Below are 19,247 nucleotides of genomic sequence, written 5' to 3'. Positions count from 1 at the left end.
AGCTCTGAGTTGTTCTTTGTCAACCAGTCTGTGTAACGTTACTGATACGAATCACACGGTCATAGAATACAGTTGAAGGGGCCATCACATATAACAAAAGGAAAACTTCATCAAACAACACAAAGGTAACTCTTCTTAGTTCTTACTTTTGTATTCATATGTTGCTGTCTCTCAGAAATCCAACACACATACTTATCTTTCATGGATAATTCTGTGTGTCTATGCATCATTTTCATACCACTGAGCATCAAATAGTATTTGCTCAAACATGATATAAGGCTTTTAAATATCTTAAACATAGTTTCATATTTATATATGTATGTAAAATGTAAAATGGCAAACTTTAAGGTATTCTTTTTCCTTTACAGCACAAGAATATTTTTGTGACTAATTATTTTATATTAATTTTATGCTTTATGTTATAATCACTCCATATCCTGAAATTTGATAGTTATGATATCCTTTCTTTGTGTTCCGTAATGTGACCATAATTTTGCTATCCATCATATCAATCTCTACTAATAAAAAATTGGTACATTTTCTGGATAATTGGCATATTTTCCATGCATCAAATTTTGAATGCTTGAAATTAAAAAGAGAAGTAGTTGGTTGATTAATAACCTCTCAATCAAAACGTACATTATCAAAAACGTACATCAATGGATTGGGACTAACAAATTTCAATTTCAACTTTATTTGTATGAGAATAGAGCTTAGGTTAGGTACCCAAGGAGACTTGATTTTACACCACATTTCTTTTCCTCATAAATGTCCACCCACGGACCAAGAGATTATAGATTCAAATATGCTTCACACAGTTAAAATTATGATCACGAACCCTAATTTTCTTTACAATGTTCTTACTACTTTTATTAATAAAAAGTATGTTATATAAGATATAAAATTGTATTTGATGTGATGGAGATGGAACACAACTCAGGCTTATGTCAAGTAAAAATATTAAGAATCTCATTTCAACATAAAAAAATTTAACCGAGTATAAGTTTTACATTAAATAAAAATAAATAAATAAAATTCATAAACTTATTAATCTTTAAGATTTTGAAATCGAAAAATCAATCACATTATTAGGATAAAATTAATATATCAATTATTTAACATGATTTTATTTTAGGTATATTATTAAATCATTTTTCAATTTAGACTTGATGAGTGTTTGGGAGTTCAAACTTAAGTTTATTTTGTATTGAAAATCATAAATGATGTTTGACAAAATTTTTATTATGTTTCTACCATTATCCAATAAGATTTTTAGTTTCATTCAACCAATCTTAATTTTTTTGACTGCGATCCAAGTTTAATATTTTTTTCATGTCATGTTTATTTTCCAATAAACTTAATTTTCAGCGGCAACTAAATTACTTTAATCTCCATCACCTTCTTCTTCCTTTCTCACCAACTCATATACCATTACCATATAATTCCATCATCAATCTCTTTCAAAAACCCAATTTCTCATCAAGGTTAGTTCATCTTAACTCACCTTCCATCCTTCACCAAGATTTAAGCTTTAAGGAAGAAGAGAAAGGTTTTGAACATAAGCTTTTCCTATGACCTAGTCACTTTCATCTTCTTCAAACTTTACCTCCATTAAAACCCATCTTATCCCTTCTCTTTCACACTTTAATAGTTACCCTATATATCAAAACAATATGGTAGCTACACTTGCCTAACAGTATGGAGTGCACCAAATGCCAAGAAATACATAAATGATCTTAGAAATAGAAACCCAATGGGGAGAAGATTAGAGGGGTTCATAAAAGTGAAAGCAAAGGACAAAGTACAAAACAGAAGTTGCTAGAGATTGATAATATCAGAAAATTTGTGGCGTTGGATTAATCGCTTTGGTATTTTTGTAAAAACAGATTATCAAAATCCGGAGAGTTTAATTTCTATTAGCTCGGTTTCTTATCTTTAATTTTCACATAGCTTCTGGTCATGATCAAGACCTTATCATGGAAGGGAGAAAGTGATTCAAGGAAAGATGATGGTGGTTTCAAGGTACAAACGTTAGGAAAAGGTAGGTTTCAAATTTTTACAAATATTTTATTTTTAGTTAAACTTATAAGAAACTACTTTTTTTTTTTTATCAACAAAAAATAATATAATAAAAGTAGAGTACTTGAAGTATTCAGACCCTTTTATAAAAAATATACTAGGTACCACCCTCTTAAGCTACACGATAGGTACTAATATTACATAGACTTGTAACAAAAACAAAATAAAAAGTAAACCAATAAAAAGAACTTATCCGAAGACAACACTAAGAAAACATGAATTGTGTTCTCAAGTTGAAACAAAACATGGAATGGAAATAATAAAGGTAAAGAAAGTAACACTTAAAGCATGTAATTAACGTGTGTACTGTATATGACTTCTTTGAACAACTAGACAAGTTTGAGTAGAAGCCGTCTAATAGCCATTGCAATAGTTTTAGCAAATAGGAAGACTTTTCATGCATGCTTTGTGCTATTTTGAAGTTGCAAGAACATCTTCCTTCCCTTGCATTTGGGGACATGTAAATACCTTGCCCCTACAACAATATCAACAACCCTCACCTTGCACACTTTGATGGCTAACAAGTATAATACACAAAGACATCGATTATGCATTACAAGAAACATATTCAAAAAGACTTTAAATAGTAAATTAAGTATTGGTACCAGTTGCTATAAGAAAATTTAACATTTGACAGTTTTTGTTTCATTCATATCCAAACATTTCTTTATGCCAAGCAGAATATTTATTTTGGGTCTACCTTCCCTTACTTAAATATAACATCATTCTGGTGTTACAAAATTTTCCAAATAATTGTTAACCACATATTTTTTCAGAATTTATTTTTTCATTTAGTTGCAAGATGTTAAAGTGCAGAAGTTAATACTAGGTTGGTTGAAGTACACTGCAATCATTCCTACCCATCTATCATTCATCTCCCATACTGATTGAGCTTTTTTGCAACCAAAGAAAATATGTGCGAGCTAGTTTTTCCTTTGTAGACAGCTTATCTAACAATACCTTCTAGTCTCAAAACTAATCTTTAGGAATAACATTTACACTCCAAAAGGGTTTAAATATACTAGTATTTTTCTCGCCTTGAGACCCTATCAATGCAAACCCAATTGTATATGATCCTTCTTCTTCCTCCATCCAGACCCAATTGTCCATACTATCTCTCTTGATTTCTTTCCTAGATAAGAGTTTAAATAACTCTTGTTCCTGGATTGTTTATCACATCAACCTAACTCTTCTCCAAGCTAAATTCCAACCCCTCATCTCCCTTATAGTTCTACCTTTACAATTGGAGAGTATGTATAACCTAAGGAACCTCTAACATAAAGATGGCCCTCCTACCCATTTGTCTTCCCAAAACAAGATTATGTTCCCTTCTCCTACTTTTCACGCAAAATTGTTGTCAAACCAACTACCTTGTTGACTATTCCCACATACCGAACACAGGTCACTCCACCACTAGGTCTCATATTGTCCTTTGTCGTGTTCATTTAGGTTTCTCCATGAATCATACTTGGATTTATAACCTCCTTCCAAACATCCTAGCTTTCCACACCTAATTTTCATTTCCATTTTTCTAGAAGGGTTTTGTTAAAGCTTATAATATCTCTAATAGGAATGACAACGGGACAGGTAAGGTATAGGTAGTAGCTCCCCCGTACCCTATTCGCTGGATAAATATCTGTTTCGTACCCATGCCTATATCTGTCGGGTATTCGTTATGCGGATACCGGCATAATTTTTTAGTATCCATGATTATCACGGGTGCCCACATATATTTACAAAAAATAAAAATAAATATTTAACAACATATTTTAATTTGTAAATTCAAATAAAATACAATACATAAAATTCATAAATTTTAAACAAAGTACAAATAATTCATTTAAATAGTGTTGAATGACATATATATATATATATATATATATATATATATATATATATATATATATATATATATTAAAGAAATACATAACTAAATATATTTCTATTAAAAATAAAATGTAAGTAGATTTAGACAGAACATGCATAGGATATGTGCAACAATTACTAAACATAAACATACAAGGTGATTAAACCTTTAATTTCATATTTAATAAATATAATAATTTATAAATCGTTAATTATATGTTGAATTTAAAGACTTGTTTAGTAATTAAAATTTTGATTTACGTAATGATTTTAAAACTATTAATTATTGTATTCAGTCTTGAATTTATTAATATTGAAGTTTTCAATATTTTTATACAAATATTTTTTAAATATAAAAAAGTGTTAAGATCCGATATATGTTAGATCAACAAAAATTTAATAAAAATAAAAGTGAACCAACAAATAATTTTCTACAAATATATAGAACAAAATTTGTCAGATCTAAATAAAATATATTTATAACTATTTAACAAAGTTCAATATTTTGAATTTAAGTAAACATAACCAGACCTAATTTAAGTTTTGAAGTCTTTCGGTAACTTTCTTGATTAACTACAGTGACGCTCTTTTATCCTTTTTCTCAATGATTTTCGTTATCGGCTATTACCCTGATTGCAATATGTAGTCATTGCAATCGCAAAGTTTGTTTGAGGAAGTTCTAATCAATACGATCCAGTTCTGTGCTTCACCCTGCTATGAAGTTGATGATGAGTTGTGACATTTTCACATCAGTATAGTTCAATCAAATGCATCAATTACATGCTGCTAATTCATGGGGTTAATAAGATGAGAAATCAATCAAAAAAAGAAAGACAAATTACAATCACAACAAACGATTCTACCTTGTACCATGCCATATAGATCAAAATGCACTAGTTCAATCCTTGGCTTGGCTTCTTTCCCCCAAATGTTGATTGGGTTGTTGCTTATTATTTATGTCTCATACATTACATGAAGAAGCTTAAACACAGGAAAACTGAAAACAAATACTAAGAATTTCTTATTTATCGAACAGAATACTTAGACAAAGGGGCTGGCCTAAACTAATAACTTATCTTATATTTGCTGAATGCAAGGATCAGTCTTTTTCACAAGTTTTTAGATAGCTGTTTCCACTGTTTGCAAGACAATTACTCTTTCTTCATCCAACTATTATTCCTCTTTATCAGCATCAACCTTTGGAGGGGGTTCATCATTTTTAATATCAGCTGATTCTGATGGGTCATTTTTAATATCAGCTAATTCTGATGGACCATCTTCAGTAGGCTTGGAAGATTCAGCATCACGGGGTGTTGATTCTGATGGTTCAGTCACTGGAACTTTCGCTTTAACAGTTCCAACTTTAACATACTTGCCCATAAACTTGTATTCCCAGTCTTGCAAGGCCTCAAGCTCAAAAGGGCCAAGACCAGAGATATCTCCTGTTAGATCTCTCTCCTCAAAAGACATTTTTGCCAAAGCTCTGCTTGCATCCTTCCCAGCAAATAGAGCATATGGTCCATTGGGTCCATAAAACATCCTGGTGGATTTCAAAAGAAAAATCAATATAATAATATTCTTCATAGCTACCAAAAAAATCAGGTATGCTTTGGATTCTTTTGACCATAATGCCTTTTCTTATTTTGACTAACAAAAAGATATACATAGGAAAAAGTTTGCAGGTGACTCTTTTTCGTAGAGTTTGAATGGCAGTTCTGTGGAATTCAAGCCCTTTCTAACCAATCATTCAAGCAAAAAACAGAGTAGTATCCAACACGTCATCCAAATAGAAAATTGGCTCAATTTCCCTGTATTTGTTCAGGACAAAAGGAAAGGGAATGGGGTGAAAAACTAGTTTTGAATCTTCTAATCCAGATTAACCTACTTCCTAGATTACCCTTTTTCTCCGGATGGTTGCATCACTCTATTGATACCTAATATTCCTCCTTTAGTTTAACAGCTGTGGTTCATTCATTTACATCTAAACTTTTATTTGATTATAGGTCAAGAATCTTAATTTACTTTCAAAGCTTATACAGTTAAATTTCTAAAACACGTGGCTTGGGATAGTTACTTGGTATTTCAGCTCTTCAATGATCAAAACTTTTTTATCTTCGACAAATCTGGTCTTATTTTCTGTTTAAGCAGTTGGAGGATATATGATTAATTTCAAATATTAAATAGTTATAAAAGTTGAAGTTAAAAAAATTTTGTGGAAATGTAATCAAATTTGAAGGAAGTTGGAGGTGAGATTAAGGTTTCTAGAAGAAAATTTCTACTGTTTTATTCTGGGTGAAGTTTAATATTTTTGTTGGGGATTTTTGGGTGAAATAAGGTTTAAGACTTTACTGGGTTCAACTGTGATGGTTGAGTAGAAAAGGAAAATTAGAATTTGAAGTATGAAAGAAATTGCCAAAGTGAAGTTATTTAAGGACACAATTTCACACTAAAGACTTGAGAAATAAAGCAATTACAACAGACTAAATAGAGCAGCCAAAAAATAAAGCAAGCAACTTAATGATAACTAGCGTGATCAGAATTAAATGAAAATTGAGAAACAGCACGCAACTTCCCAATAAGTCTTACCAACCTACTACTTAAAAAACAAGACCTACTACTTAAAAAACAAGACGCATGTGTTTGCCCTCACTTTGTCATACCCACCTACTCCTCAATCAGAAACTTTGATGAATCAAACTGAAAAAATTGAAATTTTAGCTTATAGAACGAGTTAGATTTATCAAGTACATAATTTGATAAATCAGTATTATATCAGGCCTATGAACCCAAAAATCATAATTTCCACATGAAACTAAATATGTACACGTTCAGTATTTCTAGAGACAGAAGCACTACAGTGAGAAATATGATTGAGATAACCCTTGACATAGTAACCCCATTAATCAATCTTTCAGACCACTTAAAACTAAGGAACTTATGAATACTATATTTTTGCAAGCTCCAGTTAAGATGCATGAACTTTGGAAGATAAACACAGCATACATAAATAAAAAGACAGACAACTTTCTCAACAAACTGACAAAGTAAAAGCAACTGTTGACTTGAACGGTAAGTAGAATGAAATGGGGTTACTAATTTATTGAAAGGGAACAAAATGAGGAACACTAGATGAAACGGAACAGAATACATTCCATCCCATTCTATTCAATAAGATTTTAAACAACCCAATGAATGAAACCAAGTATCATTCAATTCAGTTCTTCTTCACTCAATTTCATCCATTTCCTTCAATATAGACATACCCACCAACTAGCAGTGTTGGAAGGAGGAAACTTGAAATGAATGTCACTTTACATTTAGTGCATATTTGACTTTCAGTTGAGAAAGATGGAAAATTTGACAAAGTTACTTTCTGTAAAGGCCATAACTGGTCAAATGTCATTTTCAGTCGGCAAAACTTTTTCCACCCACCCAATTTTCCTCCTAACAAAACGCAGGTTCTAAGGCTAGGTTAACAGAAGTGTCGACCAAGAGTTGAAAAGTGGAGGCCTAACAACGTATTTAATACAATATTATTCAACTCCAAACCATACACATTCCCCATATTCAGTTCTCCGATTTCCTACCTTCACACTCCTACCAAGCATAAAGTGAGATTTCAAAACAGAGCAGACTCGTATCCCCTCCGTTTGCAACTAAAATTTACCATACAAAATGACAACAAATATAGATAACAGTATCATTATAAATAAAAGTAAGTTGTAGTAGACAACAGCAAATTTTAGTTGCTAACTCACTCCTCTCTATAAAATAGAACCAAGACTTCCAAGAACGAAATAGAAACTAAAAAATCACATAATTCTTCAAATCGATAACACTAACACCATTCCACGAATGTGCACAAAAGAAATACACCCAAAGCATACCAAAAAAGGGAACATTTTTTCACAAAAGTAATCCAAACAAAAAGAAAGAAAACCCTTGAAACGCGTACTTGTCCAACAAAAACATAAATACAATTTTCTCAGGTGCGTTTGACGGTGTCCTCAAATTGGAAGTACATTTTTACCTTGGTAAAGTCTTTTAAATAGTTGACATCAGCAAAATCAAACTCAAATTTTCACTAGAAAGCAACACTAGAAGCCTCTAAAATCTATATTTGACATATAATTTCAGACGTTTATTACGCCAATTATTAAGATAAACACAAATTTAACAAGAAAGAAAACAAAACTATAAAGCATGTGTAGAACTGCATGTAAGTTTTGTCTATACCTGAAATGCACATCTAAGAAAGAAATAAAAAAACCCAGAACACAAAAATGCCTCCGTTGACCAAACAAACGAAAAACCCATAACCCAAAACACAGGAAACAAAAAGGATAAAAACCGAAAAAAAAAATTACTAAAGGGATCTTTGTGTTAAGCTGAGTGGGTGTCATCAGTCAATATTAACCAAACAAACGATAACCCAGAATTCAAAATCACAAAAAAACAAAAAAGGGCAAAAGTAACAAAACACAAAAATTGATCTTTTCATCCCTGTACCTGCTTTGGGAAACATCATAGATCTGACCCTTGATAGCCATGAGGAGGGGCTTCTCCGGGTCAGAGCCGTCGTAGGCCTTGAGTTCCTCCTCGGTGACCTCGCCGATCTGAACGGGAGGTCGCAGAGGCTCCATCTGGGGCTCGAAGTCGCGGGGGGCTTCGTGGCGGTGGTCGGAGGAGGGGAAGAGGCCGGTGATTACATAGTAGATGGCGAGAATGAGGGCGAGGAGGGTGAAGAAGGTGGGCGGAGAGAGGCCGGTGTAGACAATTATGGCTTCCTTCAGTGTCTCCCATACTTGCAGAGCCATCTTCTCTGGTTGCTGCTGCTGATGCTGCACACTGTGTGTAAGTGTTCGTGTGAGAGAGAATAAATAGGAGAGAGAGAGAGAGAAGAGAAAAAGTTGGAAAGGATGGGATTTTGGTGATGGAGACCGAGAGAGTGCAGTATTCTACTCGCTGTCAATTGCCCTTCCCCACAATGTTTTTCATATTTTTTTCTTTTATTTGTGTTATAAAAAGTGTGTAATAATTGACCAGCATTTTTTTAAAGAATATAAATCTACTTTTAAAAATATTAGGCTTAAATATTTTTTTAGTTATCATGTTTTGAATGTGATTCTTCTCATATAGTTTTTTAATGTGATTCTCGTATAGTTTAGGTGTTCAATTAAATTTATTTTAATTTTTTTCAATTGAATTTGTTTTGTGTGTAAATAGTTAATATACATTGTACGATACATGTTAATTTTTAATTTTTTTATTTTCAACTTTTAACTTTTTGTAATTTAAAAAATATTATTATATATCAATTCAATATTATACTACATTTTAATGATAATGTCGTGAGTCATTATCTTTTTTTAATTTTCATTTCCGTGTCTATATTTATTAATTTTTACAATTCAATCTTTATTTTGATAAAATTAAACAATTTTATCATTTTAAATTAAAATCAAATTTAATTTTTATATAAATATTATATTAATATTTGTATCAAAATTAACATTTTTATTAATTATTTTTAAAATTTAATTACAAATTTAACCTAATTTCTACATTCAATTATTAAATAAAATATACTTATCAGTAAAACATAATTTTAATATTTTAAATATCAAATAAAACATAAATTAGAAATATTAAAAATATTAAATTTATATTTTACTTGAAATTTAAAAATATTAAATTGGTGTTTAATTTGACATTTAAAAATACAACATACAAAATCATCATCAGTTTCATATATCATTTTATTTCAAAAGTTGATATCTTCCTCACACATTCACGTAATCACCAAGTAATTTATAAAATAACTTAACAACACATATGCAAATTGGTTGGAGATTTTAAAAATAAAACTACAATTTCTATAAAACTCCAAAAATTATGATCTTACATTCAAAATAATTAAAAATAATTGAATCAAGAACTCAATGCAAAGAGAATCAATCCAATTAGATACCTATATAAAAAGTTGTCAACAACTTAATCTACAATAACTTTACAAGAAAAATTGTTCTTACTACGACTTTTAAACAAAAATCACAACAGTCAAAACAAAACATCATATGTCTATGATCTATTGTAAAAAATTTTAGCTCCATACAATAATTAACAAGCAAAAATTCAAAGTTTTTCGAGATAACTCGGAGTTAGTAATCTCAATCACACAGTGAGAATTGCTCACCAAATAAGTAAAAGTCTGTGACAAAATTAATTTAGGCACTCACCATGCATGTCATTTGCTCGTGCAGCAAGTTTGCGCAACGCAAAAGCTTAAAATCTATAGTTTTGCTCCTGTCCAACATTTTATAATAACCAAAATCAATTACAGCAAGTCAAAAACAATTCCAAACCAACTATAACTTATAAATAATACAAATGTATCTTATTTAACATCCATTCAACAAAACTTCCAATTTTTCATAACATACACACATAAAGACATGTCAAAATTAGGGATTTCTCCCCTCACACCCAAAAGGAATAAAATCAATAGCTCATGGATCAAAAACACCCATTATGCATCATAACAAAAGTACCCATAACATAGATTCAACATGCAAACAACAAATTTGTTAGAAAAATCATCATACAAATTGTGAAAGCCTAATTTTCCTCATCTTTGAAGATAGACTCAAATTCTAATAACACCCAAGGCACCTTCGAACTTGCGAAAGTCCAGCCTCAACATGAGACAACGGAAAACAATCCGATCATGGCTACACAATCACCGACTAGAAGAGATACAAGATGGAAACCAAAAAGACAGATATAAGCAAATAATACTTGCATGCACACTAAAAGAAACAAAGAAGGCAATAAAAATTGACTTACTCCAAACAAAAAACTCATTAGTATGAATCAAAAGTCTTACTATAAGGAATGAACCTACAATCTCAGTTCTACAAATAAACAAACAAACGGAGAATGAGAAATCAAGGTTTAAAGATGAAGATTAAAGAGATGAAGTTGAGATAAAAAAAAAACTGTGGTTTCTGCTTCTTTTAAAAATAAAAGACTTGAAATTTGAAGTTATTTAGGAAAAATAGATTTTATGGTGTTTTATAATAATAATAATAATAATAATAATAATAATAAAAAGAAAACTATTTTTAATATTAAAAATTTAATTTTTTTGAAGTATTTTGGCACGTTGGTTGTTTATTAAAAAAATAATAATCATCTTTAGTAATTTTTTAATTAAGTTCAGACAGATTTACATTAGTTATTCTGTTAGTCATTATATGTAATTATTTAGTAATTTTAACGATTAGTAATTATGTATTTAATTACGTTAATTATTAACGGAGATTGAATAAAATTATTTAAATTTAGATTAATTTTTTTTATTATATTGAAAACAAAATATATACGGAACTATTTTATCTCTTCTTTTAATTATATAATTTTAATATTTGAATAAAAGAAATAGTTAAATAATTCTTCTTATTTTAAAATAATTAAATATTTTTTTTAAACAATGACTATGCAATTTTTAATATTATTATGTCTACCAAATTATATATATTTTTTATTTGTATTATTTTTTTATCTTTTGGTTAATTACTTGTAAAAAATATTAATTGTATTTCTCAAATTAATAATAATACGTGGTTTGGATAGTTTATAGAGAAAATATATTTTAAGAGGAAAAAACATGGTATGATGATGGTGCACAACATAGATATGAGTCCGTTGCATACACTTGAGTTATTCGAATTTCAAAATCTTAAATGAATAAACCCTTCCTTTGTTTTCCCTCTAGTTGAAAAAGTTTCTTTCTTTCTCCCTCTCACCAACTTTCACTCTCGCTCTCCATTGCAATGGGGGTGAAGAACTTGTGGGACCTGCTGGAATCGTGCAAGAAAAGGGTTCCCCTTTACCATCTACAGTACGTTCAATTTCCTCAAGACTCCGTTTTTTCCCTCTGAACGGTGTTCGACGTTGACTCGGGTCTTTGTTTTGTTGGTCAGGAACAAGAGGGTGTGCGTGGACCTCTCGTGCTGGATGGTGCAGCTTCACAGCGTGAGCAAGTCCCACGCTTGCGTAAAGGAGAAAGTGTATCTCAAAGGGCTCTTTCACCGACTCAGAGCACTCATTGCGCTCAATTGCAGCCTCGTCTTCGTCACAGGTTTATCAATTTCTGTTTTTTCAGAGTTGGGGGGTTTCGTTTTTTGAAGGGTAAAACACCATTTAGTAATTGAAAATGTATGACACTGTCACATCCTCAAAGTAACATTTTTAAGAAAAGTGGCCATTTTTTTTTAATCTCTTTAGCTCAAAATTCGATTTTTTATTTAGCTCAAAAGTGGCCAATAAAATTAACATGTTTATGCTAATCTGGCCGAGCAAGTACTTGATCTTAAAAATTTATGTGACATCTTGGAGTTTATTTTGAATTTTTTTAGTTTCAACGACCAATGTGACGAAGATTTACACATTCGGGAACCAAATAGTGTTTTATCCTCATTGTTTTTAATTAAACTATCTTCAAAGAAGTGGGTGTTCTGTGACTGTGGAACTGTGTATTTCAATTTGATATTTTGTTTGTATTTTACCTATTTTATCTTTACCCGTGAGGTTTGAAGTACAGTTAGTTAGTTCAGTTGTGAGAAATGTAGATGCAAAGCAGACTGAAGAGAGTGACTTGAATTTATTTATGGGTAGAGTTGAAAGTCACCACTTTTGACATTATTTATACCAAAGCCTGGAAACCTTAGTGTATGTTTAGATGAAGCAGTTATTCATTTAAAGCTAAGGATTTGCATTATATGAGATTTGAGAATGGTCTCATATGATATAGCTATAAGCCTCTGGACCAGCTTTCTCTGTTTTATTCTCTATCAAAATTTGACAGTTGACAATTATTATTTGCACGGGCTTTGGTTTCGTCCTTTTCACCGTGACATCTCAATTCATATGATATGATGTGATTCAATTCAACTCACACAATCACTGAATACAACTGCACAAGCAATACATTTCATATCACCCTATCAGTCCAAGTTATTATTGGCTTGAAATAGTGTGAGTTGCGTGGTTTATGCTTTCCCCTGTTATCTAAGCTAATATCTTTTACTAGGTTAAAACTCTAGTGTATGTCAACGACTTAGGACATGCTAGCTACTTATTGTTCTTCTCTACAGGTGTCAATTAGGTTTTTCCTTGTTGATTTAATTACAGTTCTTTTATGACCATTAATTCTGCTTATTTTCCTTTTTGAATGTGTTTGCATTTACATTATTCATGCTTATTTCATCCCAAATTCCCAATGACTAAGCTTTGATGTCTGGTAGATGGATCAATTCCTGCCATAAAATTATCAACCTATAGGCGTCGCTTAAATGTTGGAAAGGAGGTTGGTAGTCCTCTCAACTTTCTTTTCTGATGTGGTTTCTTTTATATACTTAATACATATTCTTTGCGTATTGTTTATACTTTTCTAACTCTCTTTGTACTAACTTTAGTTAGTTAATAATAATGCAGGTAGCCCAAAACGAAACAAACTTACAGAAAGTGACTTCGTTACGGAGAAACATGGGGTCTGAGTTTTCTTGCATGATTAAAGAGGCTAAAATGTTGGGGATGGCTCTTGGAATTTCTTGTTTGAATGGGTAATATATAATAGAATTGAGGTTAACGCTCAGTGTTTTATTTTAAAGGACGCTCCATATTGTGTCTGGTAATTGTTAGTATTAAATATATTTTACTTAAATAAAAAATGAAGAACATTAATTTATTATTTTATAATAGTAATAATAGTTCAAGAAGAAAGTCTTTTGCTTTTACTGCGTTGATCCGTGAATGCCAATTGAACTAAAAAGTTTTCCTTTAATTTAGTGCTGCTATATATGAGGACACTGATTCAGTATAAGAGAAACAAGGTGCTCAACATTTTTATGGTAGGCAATGTGCTTGAATAAAAATTTGTAAATGTGCTTGATGTCTTCTTGTAGCGGTATTAAGCAGTCTAGGTTCATGTTTATAAATGGATGTTTGTGCTTTCTTTTTTTTCGTTTATTAGCTGATTGAAAAAGTTGCACTGCTGGATAATAAAGAAATTGCTGCTCAGTTGAACTAAATTATTTTTCTCTTTTCTAAATTCAGGATTGAAGAAGCTGAAGCTCAGTGTGCTTTATTGAATTTTGAATCATTATGTGTAAGCACTGTGTATATTTTTCTATCTTCGTATTCCTTTTCTGTCCACATTGTAATTTCTGATTTAAGTGGATGCATATGCTATTGCTGTCAGCTAACCTATCATCATTGTTGTCTGCCATTCATAATAATTATGGTAGGATGGATGTTTCAGTCTAGATTCAGACATATTCCTTTTTGGTGCAAGGACAGTGTATAGGGATATCTGCCTTGGTGAGTAAGTCAACTTGTTTTATTTCTGGTGAATTTTTTGTATTAATTATTTTTCGTATGAGTAATGAGTAGTCGTTTATTGATGTTTTAGGGGATGGTGGATATGTTGTTTGTTATGAGATGACAGATATTGAAAGAAAACTTGGACTTGGAAGGGACTCATTGGTAACTGATCCTTGACTTTTCAACATACTTATGAACCAACCACAATATTTACTTGCTTTCTTTTTCTTATTTTGTTTTGTAATCGGTGATCTTTCATTGTCAACTGTTCAATACAATTCAGTTAGATTTTATGCATACCACATGAGAAAGTTAGGTCCATGTACAATACTTACATATGTCTTATGGTTAACCCCATCAAGGGAAAGGTAATTGAAAAGCCTGTTAAAACTGAAGTTACCTTGTGAAGCATAATTGACATTCAATTGTTTGAATTGGAAATTTGGAAATGGTTTCTAGTGTCTGGTGTTGAATATAGAGCTTTGCCATGCTGTTCTGTGATTATTTTTGTTGTGTTTACTCTACCCCTCTCCTCCATACATGTTTTGATGATCTAATAATAACATTAGTGACATTTATGTCTTATTCAATAAGTGTAAGAATGCCAATACTTTCTCTGTGTGTGTGTGTGTTTATTCAAGGATATCGTGTTATTTTCCGGTGAAAATTAGTAACTGAGTTGTGATCTTCAGATTGCTCTCTCCTTGCTTCTTGGAAGTGACTACTATCAAGGAGTTCATGGTCTGGGTCCAGTAAGTCTTGAAATCTGCCTTTCATGGTGTTACCTTTTCGTATTTTCACCCCTTGTTGTATAACAGAGCTCGAGTTTACATGTGTTTACATATGCCTATGCCTTGGCTTATTTTTTTCCATGGCTATAGGAGTCGGCTTGTCAGATAGTCAAATCAATTGGGGATAAAGATGTTCTTAAAAAAATTGCTTCTGAAGGACTTGGATGGGTGAAGAAAAGAAGAGGTATATCTTCTAATATGTCGCATTCTAATTTGACAATCCTAATGTTATACAATTGTTACTTAACAAAAAATTTTTTTTTGCAAGAAATTTAGTTGTAATAATTTTGCATGTAACTCAAAATTGATATTATATGTATACTTTTCAGAGAATTAGAGTCATTATCCGTCCAAATTATGTGATAACAGTGCACTTAATATTTTGACAAAGAAGAGAGATTTTGTTTGCATGTTATTAATAGTAAATAATGTATGTAAACTTTAAACTTCAGAATTATTGACTAGTAAAGTGTTCAAAATTTTGTTATTGTGTGCATATTAGTTTGACAGTTTGGTTTTCAAATTTGATATGTTGGATATGTTTATGTGAAATGACCATTCGTTTATCCTCAGACTTGTATTACCCAAGTGGTAAACTTTATTAAACTATCCGTGATCATAAACCAACTATTTGAAAAGCTTAAGCTGTTAAAGGGACATGCATGAATGGTTTGATATTTTTGTATATGGCACGTCCTTTCCTTCCCACTAGCAAAACCTTTTGCGTTGAAGCATGGATAATGTAAATGGCCACCTACCATGTCATGAACCAATTATCCTCAAACCTTACTTTTGATTGTTTAAGACAAATATTATTGAACGAGTTTCTTATTTATTTCTATATTGTTCCTTTAAATATTGGACACCGATGCTCGACAATGGAAGGTTTATGATTCAATGGATAAAAAAAATTCAAAACTAAGGGTTCTTTGGGAGAATTATGAGGTTTAAATACTAATATAGGGTATGCAGGAAAAGGTCGGTACGCAAGGAAAAGAACCAGGATTAAAGGATCACACTATGGCTTTTAGGGCCTGTTTTGTGTTTGATAGGGGTTTATAGAAACTTCAGGTAAGAAATTATTTGGGATTTGATAGAGTTTAAAGGCTGTGTTGTGTTGTGATCAACCTGGGAATAAGATATTACCTAAATAAGTATATTATAAAAAAGCTAAATTAACACTAACTGTTTACTGTCCATATAAATGTAAATGATAAAGGAATAAGATGCTACAGTTAGGCCCAATATAATATATATTGTAAACCATTTGATGGAATGTATATACCCAATACCTATTTGCTTATTTTATGTCGTCTAGAATGCATCGTATACAAAGCATGACTTACAATTAATTGTCAAATGGAGGATTTGCCATTGAACTTTGTATCTTGGTTTCTATCTTTTGTATATACAGGAGGCAAGAATGATTTAGGGCGTGATGATAACATTTTAAAAGTAATTAATGCTTATATGAAGCCAAAATGTCACTCTGCAGATTCAGATATTGTGCACAAGTAAGTCTATCTTTTTTAGTGGATTGTTTCCAACTCCTAAAGATTGATTCTCTGTACAAATTGAAATATATCCAGTATACAAACCAAGCTGGGAATGTGAAAACGGAGACAATTGACCTGGGATTTTTATTGCATCACATACTTCTACTGTTATGATTCTTAATATTAATTATTCAACAGGTATAAACATCAATTTCTGAAAACTGAAATGAAGTTCATTTGAAACAGTTACGAATATCAAGCAAGTTTTTGTGATTCTTAAATGGATTTTTTTTTTAATGTAATCTGAAAATTAGATCTGGAATATAAACTGTATAACAGCTCATAGTTTACTTAAAATCTTTTACTAATCTCTATGTAGGGTTCTTGCTCAATATACGTTTCAACGTGCTGAACTCCAGCAGCTTTGCGCTGAATTCTTTCTGTGGCCTTCGGAGAAAACAGGTTCTTCATCTACTTTGACGCACTTATTCTTATAGATCTCCAATTAATATCTACAATTGAATGATTAATAATGGTAAAACATCTAATTTATTTTGTGGTTTGGGTTTACATTCAAGTGTTCATTGTTCATGTAATGAGTAAGGTTTACATTTAACCTGAAATTCCTAGACATTTGGAAATGTAAAACTTGAGCTGGGCTTTATCTGGGCTGGACTTTTGGAAGTTATTTTGTGATGCTGATTGACATTTCATTCAATAGATGGGTATATCCTTCCAAGTATAGCTGAAAGAGATTTACGACGATTTGCCAATTTGCGTTTAACTTCATCTAAAGTTGGACTGAACCTTCCTTTACATGAGGTACTACTAACCCTTTGCACTACCAAATTAATAGTTCATTACTGTCCGAGTTTGTACGAAGAAGTTCTAAAAGTTTAAACATTATTTTAAACTTAAATAGCGATTGCTTTCATGCTTAGAATATACACTTCCAGTCCGAGTTCGTACGAAAAAGTTCTAAATGTTTAAACATTATGTTAAACTTAAATAGCGATTGCTCATGATTAGAATATACAGTTCCTAATATGATGGCCAGTCATACTTCAGTAAATATTTTAAGTGGGTCCACTTGGACTATGCTATGTATGAATGATTTTTTCTATTTCATAGGAGATCTTTTAATTGTATAAAAATATAATTAATTATCTTTTAATGTATTTAATTTTTTTAATATATATTTTATATTAAAATTAATTAATTTAAATTTTAATATTTTTAATATATTTTTTATTTTAAAGTATAATAATTTTATCATTCATATTAATTAAATCATTCACTTTTTCTTTAATCCAAACAATATGATTTACCTCTTTTCTTAAATCCATTCATGAATCACTCCCTTAAATTCATCATTCAATCCAAACACAAGCTAAATTGTCTCCCAGGTTCCTTTTTTCTGAACCAAGATATGTATATCCACAGATCCCTGTAAAGTGTCCTGTCTCGGAAATCATCAAGAGCAGAAGAGTTCAAGGGAGAGAATGCTATGAGGTTTCTTGGGAAGGAATGGATGGACTTGAAACTTCAACAGTACCTGCAGATCTTATAGAAAGGTAATGCAAATGACATGATTGATGAACCATCTTTATTCCCAAAAACACTGAGGAAATGTTTTATCTTATTCTTATCAATAGGGTCGTTTTTGAACTATTCAAATTCAACCATGCTGGTGTGTATTTCTTTAGGGTGTCTTTCATTATTGTTTCATCATTCCTACAGTGCCTGCCGTGAGAAGATTTTGGAGTTTGAGGAAAGAAAAGCTCAACGGAAGAAACAAAATAATCAGAAAAGAAGACCAAAGAAGAAGGAAACTAATTCATCTCTTGCTGAGCTTGATCTTAAGCTTCAGAATTTGTTGCTTGATAATAATAGTTTGAGAGATGAAGCCAACTTCAATGCCTCTGATTCTTCAGAAAGGGTATCAAGGATTACAACTTTTATGGCTGATGAAGCTGATCTTAATACCGAAGACTTGTTGCATCCATCACATGACATCGAACACACTGGGTTGATTCAGAATACTAGCAACATATATAGTAGAAATAAGGCAGTTTCCACTACAGGTAAAAATGAGATCATAGATCTTCTGAGCCCTTCCCCACCTAAAAAATTCAATTTTTCCTCAAAATCTCTGCAACCAAGTGACCAAAATATCGAAGTGATTAATTTGAGTGATTCAGAAAATGACATGTCTGTTGAACACAAGCAGAAAACCAAGGAACTGAGATTGTTCTTAGCTAGTATTAGGAATGAAATTCATTGAATAGCAACTTAGATGTAACATAAAATTAGGCTTTGTCAGTGTTGTTGACAAGAAGAGCATGGACCAATAATAGTTTATAAGCTCGGTTCTCATCCCTTTCATTTCGATTTAATGTTGTAAAATATATTGAACAGATTTTTAAATACAAATATCAATGTATTGTTAATGCTCAACAAAACAATAAAAAATCTAATTGAACTGGTCACAAATGAATGCAAGGACTTTTTTTATTTTTTATTTTGTAATAAAGTAACAGAACGAAAAAAAAAAATGTTATTTAAAGTCCCATAATTATTAAAGTAACAGAACAAAGGGTATGTATTATTAAAAGTCCCATAATATTTT

At 31.2% G+C, this 19,247-nt stretch overlaps 2 protein-coding genes across 2 annotated transcripts; one reads left to right on the top strand and one right to left on the bottom strand.

The window, feature by feature from the left end:
• Positions 1-4,721: 4,721 nt before the first annotated feature.
• On the bottom strand, positions 4,722-8,917 carry LOC114182136 (membrane steroid-binding protein 1-like). Its single transcript, XM_028068912.1, has 2 exons — positions 8,455-8,917; positions 4,722-5,485 (listed from the first exon to the last, which is right to left on the bottom strand). Exons 1-2 carry the CDS (start codon positions 8,760-8,762, stop codon positions 5,119-5,121), a joined length of 675 nt encoding a protein of 224 aa, XP_027924713.1. The 5' UTR covers positions 8,763-8,917; the 3' UTR covers positions 4,722-5,118.
• Positions 8,918-11,688: 2,771 nt separating this feature from the next.
• LOC114181509 (flap endonuclease GEN-like 2) lies at positions 11,689-19,068 on the top strand. Its single transcript, XM_028067982.1, has 14 exons — positions 11,689-11,848; positions 11,931-12,088; positions 13,254-13,315; positions 13,444-13,571; positions 14,065-14,116; positions 14,256-14,328; positions 14,420-14,493; positions 15,024-15,083; positions 15,213-15,306; positions 16,537-16,636; positions 16,998-17,080; positions 17,340-17,440; positions 18,062-18,192; positions 18,359-19,068. The coding sequence occupies exons 1-14, from the start codon at positions 11,781-11,783 to the stop codon at positions 18,900-18,902; spliced, it is 1,728 nt and encodes a 575-aa protein (XP_027923783.1). The 5' UTR covers positions 11,689-11,780; the 3' UTR covers positions 18,903-19,068.
• Positions 19,069-19,247: the final 179 nt, after the last annotated feature.

Source organism: Vigna unguiculata, chromosome 4 (genome assembly GCF_004118075.2).
Source record: "Vigna unguiculata cultivar IT97K-499-35 chromosome 4, ASM411807v1, whole genome shotgun sequence".
NCBI lineage: Eukaryota > Viridiplantae > Streptophyta > Magnoliopsida > Fabales > Fabaceae > Vigna > Vigna unguiculata.
The sequence above is the reverse complement of the archived record's forward strand: the minus strand, read 5'-3'. Positions and strand labels throughout refer to the sequence as shown.